We start from the raw sequence: 12255 nt of genomic DNA on the forward strand, positions 1-12255 counted from the left end.
TACTATCATGCTATAATTTTATTTAAAGAAATATTTAGCTTTTTGACAATGGTAGCATTCACTGGTAACAGAAGTAGCCACACAAAGAAAAGCTGATTCTAAACACAAAAAAGATAGGATGGGAATGATTTCTTCCTATTCATAGCAGTATAAAACTAGCATAAGGAAGGTAGTGAATGAAAACACAGATTTTTTTTTTTTTTTTAATGCACATATGATGTCTATTCTATGTCGAGACAAAAATCTGTAACATCCATTCTGCACCGTATAACCACAGGATTTTACCTAGGTATAGAGAAGGTCAGATAAAAGGTAAATACAAAACCCTTGCCAGGAGACATACCTATTTGTGCTTCCTGACAATCCTCTTGCATTTCTAGCATCTCCACAGGCTCTGGAGCTGGCGTTTCTGGTACTTGCAAAAACTCCATCCGCCAGAACTGGAGGGACAGGGGAAAAGCACATACTGAACTCTTAGCTTTCTTCCTAGCTCTTTCTAGAGTGAATATGGCTTATTAGAACTGTGAATCTGCACTGACAGCATGAGACACAGGTCACATCTCCATTCCGAGTCCTATTTTTAGTCAGTAAATACTATAAGCGGGAATCTATGTTCATGCCTGAATCACAAGTGAACAAGGCTTGGGCTATTAGTTAAGATCTTAGCTGTTCAAATCAAAAATCCACTCCATGCTGCAATTTGACCAGTAGACTCTGGTTAAGGCAGACCTAGGACTGCACATAAAGTGTTGAAAATCAGGTTGGATGCTGCTAAGTTCCTGATTTCTTCCTAGGCAATGAATGAATTCTCCAAAGGTGTGCAGAATAAAACTGGAGAATGAAAGCCACCGTCTGCAGGCAGAAAAGCTGATGACCAAAAAAAGTGACTGGACGGGAGGGCGGGAAGGAAAATGTATGCTTCTGACTCTTGCCAGTTACCCGATCACAGTGGATGCCTTGAAAAGGAGAAGAAAAACTGGAAGACTCTCAGCTCACTGAAAGAATTTTCCATGAATCTTCAGTGTCTATTTAACCTGTGGACACAGTACACACTGCCCTGTGCAGAAATGGCACAGTTTGGTTCCAGCACCAAAAGCAGCCTGCACTGTCCACCTAACCTGGAACTCCCTCCTTCCCGCAGGGCTCATGTGTTTGGGTGGAGCACACCAGTATAGCAGGACTGCTTTTGGTACTGGCCAGGGCACTGTGCTGCACAGACATGACCTCTCTGCCTACTACTAAGGAGTACCTTTATTTCTCCAGGCAGCACTTGCCGGTACTTACCCGGACAACTCCATCCGAGTGTCCCGTCACAATGACATTCTGGGTATCCCACTCATTCATCTCTGACACAAAGCAACACATGATTTGCTGGCTTCGGCCAGTGAACGTGTTCACGCTTGCAGTAGGGTTGCCGTTAATACTCCACACATGGATGTAAGTGCCAGCACACGACACAATGTCCCCCTGAAAAGACAAGTAACATCTCCATATTTCAATGTCAGTCTTTTTTTTGCCACAAAAACATAGGCTAAATTTATCTGTATAGTGCAGTGTCCAAACAGGAACTTTTCAGCAGTTCTACACAAGCTGAGTTTAAGTACCTATATAAAGCTTTAGAATGATACGCATTTTTAAAATTGTTCATAGAAAAACCAAACTTAGTAACAACTTATCTGCTGTATCTACAGCATATAGAGAGTGGACTGACTCCTCCACCTTTCACAGAGGGACAAATCAACAGAGTATTTTCAGTACTTTTCCCCCACAGTTTTAAAATAATCCAGCTCACGTTGCCTCCACTCTTTTTCACAAGCATCTATTGCCTTAAGTTTCATCTGTTTCCTTATTTGGAAAAAAACAAGGGATGGTTGGTACTTCAATTAGCATAGAGGGGAAGAACTGCACTATAAAACACTGACACTACAGCAACTGGATTGGCAGCTAATAAACCGTGCCTCTTGCTACTCTCTCATTGCGCTACAGCCCCACTTTATCCTGAGTTCAACCACTAGCATCACTTGAGCTGCAAACTATAGCCCTGACAGACCAAGCTAAATAAAATCTCAATTCAGGTAAATGCTTTGATGTGCATGGGAGCTGGATGAATTGCAACTTGTAATTTATAGCCCCGCCAGGGAAATAAGCTCTTAGGATATGCCTGCTTCCACTACTGTTGTACCTGCAGCTTTATCTAACATACCTGCTGCTTGAAATTAAGCATAAGAACAGAAGTCAACCAAGCTTATGTATCAAAATCTTTTCTTAGCTGGTGTGGCAGGTTTGACAACTCACTCTGAATGCTGCACTAATTATACTGCTGCTGTCCCTGTTAATAGGCCCTGCTGGGCTCAAGCTGCTCTGCATGGAACAGGCTCATGTGCACCTCTGGACAAAATACACAGTTTATTCCTTAATATAGTTTTAAGAGGAGTTATGCAAGTTTCCCCAAACCTACAGGAGAGCCTAGTTGTTTTTTCTTTGGTTTAGCAATCTCAGGCTCTTTGTGAATGGCATTTGGTTCTTACCGTTAATTCATTTATACAGAGAGCTGAAACTGGAGCCCTGTGACCTCGAAGCTGTGTTAGAAATGAAAGTTTATTCAAATCCCAGATGATGCAGGTGCGATCACGGGACCCACTCACAATTATGTGATAAGCTAGTGATGCTGTTAAACAGGTGACAGTGTCAGTATGCCCGAGTAACGCCTGCAAAACAAAAATCAGGAACAATACATGGCAATCAGGAAAGAGCACAAAAATTATTACGTTAAACCCATTTACCTAAAGAGATGCAGATAATGTAAACATGAATGATCCCATCAAAAGACTTAAATGGACGGATAATGAAAGTATTTAAATAACAAGAATTACCATAATCAAAGTTTTGATAGGAGTCATTCTTTCTTCCATTTAAAAAGTAATCTTAAAAGTCCAGATTTCAGAGGTCAAATGATATACAGCCTTCTGCCAAGCACCCACGCCTCCCCCCCTCCCACAACCCTTCCCTCAAGTATACAAGAAAAAAAGGATGTGTTATAATAGATGAGTGGGGTTTTATAAACCCAAATAGAAAATCTGATCCCTCCTGCTTCCTCCAGTGACATTACTAGCTCATCTATAGGAGCAATATACACTCAGGCTCCACCTGAAATTAGATTCCAATAATATAAATTCATTGCAAATATAAAATAGCTCCTATTTAAACTTCTGTTGATGTTTAAGATAGACAAAAAGAAGAGAAAATTGCAAGCGAGAGGGCAAAGTTAGTTTGGGGGAGAAGAAAATTAGAATCATCTACTTTGAGTAGTTTCTGCTTTCGCATATTAGGCTTAACCTAACAACTGGAACAGGAGTCTGGAAGACAGATCAATTATTTCAGCTTAACGAGTTACAGCTCATCAGCTGAGCTCCAGTAAACGACTGTGCAGATACTCTGACCTCGCTTTTGCAAGTAGATAAAAGCAGAGCAACTTAAATACACTGCCCTGAAAATCAAGCTATCGTGTCCTGCACCATTCATAAGTACCATGCTTTGGAAACAAGGCTTTGGACAGTCGCTTTTGGAAACCGTGAAAAAGAAGTTATTTAATAAATCCAAATTTCTTCTCATAAGTTTGGCTTGAAGTCTTCCTCTGGAAAATGGCCTGTTATTACGATGCTAGCAGGGAAAATAATACTTGTAACCTAGCTACCTAGAACAACGACACAAAACTAATACGGCATTTCAAGCCTTTTTCATAGATGCACAAGACAAGACTTCCTCTGAACTTAGCTTCAACTGACTTAAAAGCACAGGTGCTTGTTTGTTATATTAAAAGTTGATGTGTTGAAGTAACAAAGCAAGAACAAACTAAGATGATCCTGAACCAAGCATACTCTGCTTCACAAACATTACTGTCAGTAGGAATAGAGTTTTATTCAGTAACATCATTAAAACATGCAAACTTCCAAAAGAAGGGACAAAAATACTACCAAGAAAGCTATTTGGACTTGAGCACTTAAGACAGTCTCACTTCCCTGTCCTCCCCGATACAGAGTTTACAGGTGTATTTTATGTGCAACACCACAATAAAGCAGATTATTTCACACAGAACAGGACTGTATACTTTCGTTAACAGTGCCACCCAATTCCCTCCCCATCTCCCCAAGCAATTCCTGGTGATCAGCTATCCTTAAAAAGGATGCAACTTTACAGACACGCTTTGCTAGTTTCAATGCAGGTCAGTACCTTGACTGATTATTTCTCCAACAGTCTCCTGGACTCACGCTTCCTGGCTTACTATGTAAGCAACACCCCTTCCATATGTCCTTTCACATCTGAACATAATTCACATATAAAATGCATCTTTATTCTATTTTACCTGTTTCAGTGTCAGGGCTTTAGCCTTTTCTTTGGAGATGCCCATCTCCCATACACACACCACTGTGCTCGTTCCTCCAGTGATAACCAGTTTGGGGTTCGGGCAAATGGCACACAGTATCTGACCCCATTCTGACAAACATTCATAAACAATCACTGCCTAAAAATAAAGAAAATGAAGACAGATGACTTGCAAAATTAGTGCTTTGTCCTTTCAAAATGGCAGGGTTAGGGCTGGTTTTTTTGAAAGCTACTTTGCACAGTCACTGTTGATTAACCAATCTATTTTTTGATTTGCAATAGCTCAGAAGAGATGACAAAGGCTTCACTCGAACACTTGTCTACTTCAAAACGGCTAAGAAATGGTATTAATCCATACGGAATGTTTATCAAACAATCACACTGTAAAAGATAGCAGAGCACAGAGGAACTTTCCTCTGTGCACAGAGCACAATGAGGACATTTCACATTTGCTTTCCACTTGCTCTGGCAATTGTGGTTACTATCATTGCTCTTCTGCTTTCAAACTAGACCCTGATGTTTTGCTGGGGCCAAATCCTCTACTAGTACCTGCAAGAAGTTTGGACACTCATGTGTTAGGTGCTTTCTAACATATAGGACACTGAGCCCATGCTCCCGAATAGAGTCATGTGCTATAAACAAATGAACCAAGCATGCAGAAAAAGACAATGAATGGAAAAAAACATGACTGTCTATTTTAGGGAATTAAAAAAAAAAAAAAAGAAAAAGTCAGCTGATCTTGCCAGCTCCCTGATTACAGTCAAGCCAGTTTTCTATCCGTAACACAGCTGTTAAAGTGATTGATAATTTGTCTGGGCAGGATAAAAATACAAGCCTGAGTGCCATCCTACATGCTGGCCCATTACATAATTAAGACATTGTGGCTACCCCAGATACAGGTTTTACTCAAACAGAACCAATTCCAATCTCTGCCACAAGATGGTTCCTGAGAGAACACCAGATAGGAGCTTTTAGTACGTGGATTTAATTCATTCACGTTTTGTAAATTTTTAGAAAATACTGTTATTCACTGATTAATGTCATTCTTCTGGTGTTCTGATGGAGACCACTCGATAGGGAGCAATAAAACAAACTTGTTACATTCAGCACTGACACAGGTTTCAGATCACAAACCTTGTCCGACTCGTAGGTACCCAGTCTACAGCTGAGATCTGCGTAGCCCCAAGCGAAAGTTTTGTTCCATGCAGGTGGGATGAGAACCTTGTTTTGCTCTACTGCCAGAATGCCTTTATCAGTACACACAATCTGTCCCACAGGCTCCTTCAGCTCTAAAGGAGAAGAAATAGTTACCTTTGACTGCAAACACAGACAAGCCTCAGCATACCGCGTGGATTTGCAGCGGTCCCTTCCGATCCCATTTAAATGCCCCAAAGCTCAACAGAAACAAGATCTGTGTTGTTTATATTACACAATTATACTACATACATTATATCACACAAATCTGAGTTACAGCTGCAATGATGGCACCTTATGTGGTGGTATTCCTAACGCGCACACAGCTAAGCACCACCACTAATGGAGACGACACCCTGAGAATCTCTGGTAGCTCTGTTCCCACCTGAGTCATTGCATGGGCTGTCCTTCAGGACTAAGATAACCCAGAAGTGATCTTTCTGATGCTTGTGGCCATTAAATTTGATGATTGTATCATTTCTGATACAGTTAAAAACACATATTTTTTGGTACTGGTTCCAACATCTTGGCCAAACGTTTCAACCAGCTACATTTCTGACTACAGCTTGTGGTTTCCTACCTATTTTTCTCAAGCTCTGCAAATACTGATTAATGCTTCCTCATTTCCTGTCTAAGACAGCAGGAGTCCGGTTGTATTCTAACAGTACACCACCTTTTTTTGATTTTTTTCTTTACACTAAGAAGAAAGGACTATATATGACCTACCTACCTCACAGAGAATTAACTTTTATTCAGTCCAGTGTCATATATGAATTGAAAAACTACTTTTTTAGTCTCAGTGCAACTGCCAGTGCAACCTTCCTGCCAGTAGTCCAAGGACTTCTTGGTGCTGCTGAGAAAGAATCCTTCTGCTAGAGCAAAGCACAAAACCTGAGCCCATCCAAGGCCCAGAAGCAAAGTACCCTGAATACTGTCTAGACACCACGGGAATTAGCTTCAGACACAATCTGTTCAAATCAAAACTTTAAAGAGGTGCTTGGGCCCAATTTTATCCCTGTCTTTAAAGAAGTGATATTGAATAGGTACAGATTTTGTGCATCCTAAGCACACTTTAAGATGAGTAAGAACACAATGTTATAGCACTGGGGTATTTTAAGTGTCTTTGTCACAAAAGTATAAACATTAAGAACATCAGGAAAGAAAACAAAGCAAAATATGAAAAGTGACTTCATCCTGCTGGAACTACAAATGCTCTGGGAAAGAAACAAGAGTAAATACGCTGCTTTTAAGTTTTACCTTTCACGGGTGCAAGGGATGGCCGCAGGTTGTCTAAATGATGGAAAAAAATCTTGTCACTTGTAGAACCAGGGGGCACAGAGGTTCCCACAGCCTCTCCATTCACTCGGCTTCTAACACGCTTTGGTGGGTGTGGTTTTTTAAAGAGCTGAAATTCATCAAGAAATTACTTATTTAAAAAATATCACAGCTTTCCAAGACCATAAGCTTAAAAAGCGTCAACGGTATCTGATTTAGCTCCTAAAGATACACAGATCAGCAAAAGCTACTTAAATGTTTTCAGCATTCATGGCTTTGCTATTCAGCATTCACTATTTATGACACTCAACCATTTTAATAACGCTTCCATGAGTGATGCAAAATCCAACTAGGATATAATCAGCAGAACATTTTTAAAACTACATCCAGTTGCAAAAACGGTTGAAGTAAAGCAAGCAAAAATCCCCAAAGTGTTACACAACACGGTGTAAAATTCTAACCTATGCAAAACAAAAGCTCATTTTTGGCTTTGAAACAAACTGTGTCCCACAAACAGCAGCCCACACGCTCGGAGGCAGTGAGTCTACCAAAGAACAGAACAACTGCACGTGTGGGCAAGGCATTGGACCACATATAACAATTATGGACAAGAAACACATCTTAACCCGTAGCTGTTTTCTGCTTATCTTGTGATAGTGAGTCAGTGAATTTCCATTTTACTGCTTCAGTGCCAATTCCTGACATCTTCAGCAATGTCAAACAAGCAGATCATTGATGATCATGGCTTATCGGAAGCAATGACGCACACTAAACTTTATCAAATTATAAATTTGTTATAAACATTTTGATGGTAGATGCTATGTAGTATACTATGCAAATAACAGACATAACATTCAGCGATAGTTTGTAGATCTCAACTATCCTTCCACAAAAACGCTAATATGGCACTGAAAGAAGTGAAATTCGAAGGCTGAGAGAAAGGAACGCTATTTCCTTTGAAGTCCTTCGAGATGTGTCATCTATTTGCTTATCCAGGGTGGTGGGAACATGCATAAGCCTCAGGTAGTTGAGCTGTGAGTCTCTTTAGCCTGAGCACCTACTTGGCATGCACACACCTTTTACTGCTGGTTACCCTTCATACCCCGCGTGTATGTGTGACAGGCCTATAGGCCTCAGCTCTCCCTGAACTACAGCATCCCATCTGGCTGGCCTAAGAGAAGGGGAGAGAGGGCACAGTGCATCACGTTCACACGGACAACTGATCTCAAAGTACTCCACTTCCAGCAATAAAAATAACTCCTTTATCCTCTGAGTTACCATTCCTCTTGGTTACTCCCCTCTGCCTCACCAGACTGTTTAGAAAGCAAGATCTCAGGATGCTGGCAGAGCCTGTGAGACCACTCTTCCAAATACAGCACCAGCTCTCGAAGGTTTTGCATCCTGGACTTAAAACAGGCAACTGAACTACCATGAGCATTACTGGTGGGAAGACGTATGAGAAGGGGGATGCAGTCCTCTTGAAATGCTTCCATGCGGCAAGGAGGGAAAAAGTGCCTAGCAGCCAAGTCACTGAGCTATCTTCCTCTAGATTCCCCATGGAAAAATCACAGAGGGCAATAACAAAACTCTAAGGTCACATGAAAACGTGCTTCAACAGCCCTCGCCACCAAAAAATGACCGAAGGAGAGGGGGCATTTCTCAAGACGCTCAGGCTCCTGGTAATCCCATCAGTGATGCTGCTTCTATCGGTGCCGAGCACCTACTCAGCATTGCTAGTGCTCTGGTGCCTCAGATCTCAAGGGCATTTTGTCCTTACCCCCGGCGAATCCTTACTCTCTTCCGTAGCATTCCAACTGGGTGCCAAATTTCCCTCTAGTTATTGGGGTCACCCACTGGGACATGGATAGAAGTCAGCCCCTAGAGAAATCGGTGATCTGCGGTGGCACTGGAGGTAACACCACCTTTGTGTGACACCTTGCTTGGTTGTCAGCACCACGACACCTGCCTGTCATTGTGGATTTAGGAAGCAAAGCTCTTGCAGACCGACAGTCCTTTGCTAGGATATGACGTTTTGACGGAGCAGAAACAGTAGCTGGGATGATCTCCTCCCAAGATCTGAATCAAGGACATTCAGGACACCATTCTTCAACCCAAAAACATATCATATGATATATATTTTTTCACACTCTCAGATTTCTAAGGGATAACAGTCCAAAATAGCTCCAGTGACAACAAAACCCTGAAGGGCCCTGCGTTTACTGCAGTCTGCTAGTTCCTCTAGCAAAGCATCATGCGCTCTCTGGCAAGTCTCGTCATGTTTGTCCTTAACAGACATCTTAAGATTCAGGCACTCGCTTGGACTCTGCTGTAATGCCCTTTTATTGCCCTGCTCTCAGACCCAACCTTCATCTCTTCTTCTTGCTTCGGCTGGCCCAGGTATGATCGGTATTACTGTGCAGTCACTTACAATGATTACTTGAGAGGAGAAAACCCCACTGCCGCTACACAGAGTCTAGATTATCGAGAGAGAACAAGGAAGAAAAAGGAGAAAAGCAGCCACAAAGGGTAGGTCGTGATTTTTAGGCCTCCTTCCAAGCAGTGAGACAGACAGCTGGAAGTGGATCCCCGCCATTTATTTCAAATAAACTGTTAAAAATCAGGTGCTCACTAAAAACTCTAACATTTGCCCTGTCACACTCATCACTCTTTCGCTGTTTATTTTTACTACATTTTGAAGTATGCTATGGCTGTGCTGGAATACTATGTGCTGTTGCAATCTGGAGTCCCCAACAAGTGCTGGGAACCCAACATACTCATTTTTCTGATTTTGTTTTTCAAAGTTTCTCTATGATCTCTTTAAGTTTTTTTTTTTCTTCATGCTCTTAAAATAAGAAGACATTTCCAATCTCATGAGCAAAACCTTAGGTTTATCTTCATCACATTTATGACTAAAATATAAATGGTTTCACATCACTGGAAATATATTTATGAACAAATTCTCACTCCCAGGAAATTTCATTCCTTAAATACTTTCCTCTTCTTTATTAATGAATTATACAGTTCAATCAGAATGTCATCTGGCAAATAAGAATTTTAACAACTGTGTACCTGCTTTGGTATCTGCCCAAAGTTATTAATGAATCCTATGGTAGCTGTCTCTTTCAATGGATCATTGATGTTATATATGTCCACTTGCCCCTCATAGAAGAGATGGTGAAAGACATTTACAGCTTCTACTGCAGCAGGACCTTGCTGTTTATAGCCAAAGATTAAATCAATCCACTCATGCAGATGTGCACTCACAAAGTCACATTCCAGAGCCTGAAATTCAGAGAGCATGCATTAAAACTGACCACATTAATCATTAGCCAAGTCTACTATGCCCACTATAAGGAAAAATGCAGAATATATTCTGATATACTCTTGATAAAGAATATTCTTGATATATTTTTATAAAGCTTTTCATTCAAACAGTTCTTGCCTCAACTTAGTCTAGCCAAAAAGAAAGTGGAGGAAACACCAGTTTTGCACATTTTTGCAATAATCTGCTATCAACCCAGAACCAGTGGCTTGGCTAGTAGCAGTGACTGCATGAATCGTGCTTAGCTTCCTATGCAGTGGAAACTCACAACTGACATTTTCTATTATCATAATCAAAATGCAAATTACCTCCCGATGAACTCTGATAAATTCACGAGGATCTCCTTTTGCCCATGGGGGGAGTATTACATCTCCAAGCTTAGTGCCATTTTGTTTGCAACCTAAAAAACAAACAAATTGAAAGCAAGAACTGAAACCATATTGTAACAGCAGCAGTAAAAAAAAAAAAAAAAAAAAATCACAATGCCTTTCCTTTATAGAGCAAGACATTTCTGTCTTTTCTTTAAAATCTAGTGTAATTTTTAAATGTCAGGTGATAAAGCCTGAAAAATTCCATCTCATACGTGCTTGTTTATGTAGTATAGCTTGCAACAGTGAAAAAGCAAAGAAGAAGAATTAAAATATTCTTTGTTAAGACTTTTGAAGATGATGATAATGTTTCAAAGTATGCTCTTCAAAACAAACAATTTTTCTAGCTAGGAGAGTTAATTAGATAAATTAAAAAAAAAAAAAAAAAAGATTAAGAGCTTCACACCATACGGTCTGAACTCCAGACCCTTAGCTTCCCTAATAAAGTGCTCTTTGGAACACAGATTTGTGTCTTTATTTCTATTTAAATACATTTATACTTTTCTCTCCCTATCATGGGGAAGACCCACTGCAGTGCATCAAGGATATTGAAAGCAGGCAGTAGAACAGCCTTCTGCAGCTATTGCAAGACTAGAATCTCATTTTTATCTATTTAGCTTGCAGTGAAGCAGTCAGCCTTGCTAATAAGAGCTGCTGCTGGAGAAGCGGTCCATTTTGCAGTCAGAGGAATCACCGCAGTGAGGTTCATTCCTTGATCTCTTTGGGACTTCTACTTTAGGAGTTATCCCACGAGGCAAACTTGAATATATGCGAGAGCTCTAACTTAAGACAGAACATAATTTCTATATTGGGCGTCTCTTTAGTGTGTATATAGCAACAGACATGTCAACTGGGTATATTTTGAAGGAAAATAAATCCTGGCATGAAACGGTGTAACATCAAACAGCACTGAGAAGCCTTGGTGGAACAGCATTTCATCCCAAGATTTATTTTCTTCACAACGCAAACATTCCATCCCAAGGAATGGAATTATTGTTTTACCCAAGAAAATGGCTAAATTTCAAGGGGGTGAAGGCTAAATAATTATTTCCTGACATCAAAAAACTAATAAGTACTCCTCACAAGCTTCAAACCACAAGGACATCAGTAATTTCCCTGGGCACGGCCTGGCCACATCCATTCACCTGGGTCGAGGATAGCCCCCACTCACACTGTGACCATTAGAGGGGGGTATGTTCCAAGTACTAAAAATGTGTGGGGTTTTTTTTCCCCTCTAAAGACTCCCCAGTTACATTCCCATGTTGTTTTTTTGTTGCTGAGAGCCACTTCCACACCTCTTACTAATTCTGAACACCATCAAATCTCCAAGTTCACAGGAGCGCAGAAGCCGTACATTATTCCAAGAGAAACATTTTTTGCATAACCAGACTGTGAATATTTTCCCGTCTTTTTATTTGAGGTGGGGGGGGGGGGGGGGTGAGGGGGGATAACTATGAAGAAACACAAACAAAGTATCACATAGTTTCTACCAGGAGTTCAGAAGAAATTTTTCCTACTGTTGTTCCAAAAGGTCAGTAAAGGATTTCTAGTACTTTGTCTGACAGTCACAGTCCAAAATTATCTGATATGGAACTAAACGCACAAGATCTCAGTATTTTTATGGTAACAGCCCCACACCTCTGTGTGAAATATACTTGGGAAAGGTGTTATAAGGGACTTTTTCTTTTTTTGGTAAGGTCATGCTTCTAACTT

The 12255-nt window shown here is 40.6% G+C and overlaps 1 protein-coding gene across 5 annotated transcripts in view; it reads right to left on the minus strand.

Moving 5' to 3' along the window:
* The window catches only part of WDFY3 (WD repeat and FYVE domain containing 3), a 193373-nt gene that overhangs the window by 6787 nt on the left and 174331 nt on the right, over positions 1 to 12255 (minus strand). For all 5 annotated transcript variants that reach the window (XM_064510310.1, XM_064510311.1, XM_064510307.1 and 2 more), the window contains 8 exons: positions 10483 to 10574; positions 9922 to 10134; positions 6835 to 6982; positions 5518 to 5672; positions 4364 to 4522; positions 2529 to 2708; positions 1285 to 1467; positions 344 to 440 (listed from right to left, as the gene is read on the minus strand). In XM_064510310.1, coding sequence (XP_064366380.1) covers positions 344 to 440; positions 1285 to 1467; positions 2529 to 2708; positions 4364 to 4522; positions 5518 to 5672; positions 6835 to 6982; positions 9922 to 10134; positions 10483 to 10574 — 1227 coding nt within the window. The remainder of the gene's footprint in view (positions 1 to 343; positions 441 to 1284; positions 1468 to 2528; positions 2709 to 4363; positions 4523 to 5517; positions 5673 to 6834; positions 6983 to 9921; positions 10135 to 10482; positions 10575 to 12255) is intronic.

The sequence above is a fragment of the Dromaius novaehollandiae genome, chromosome 4 (genome assembly GCF_036370855.1).
Source record: "Dromaius novaehollandiae isolate bDroNov1 chromosome 4, bDroNov1.hap1, whole genome shotgun sequence".
NCBI lineage: Eukaryota > Metazoa > Chordata > Aves > Casuariiformes > Dromaiidae > Dromaius > Dromaius novaehollandiae.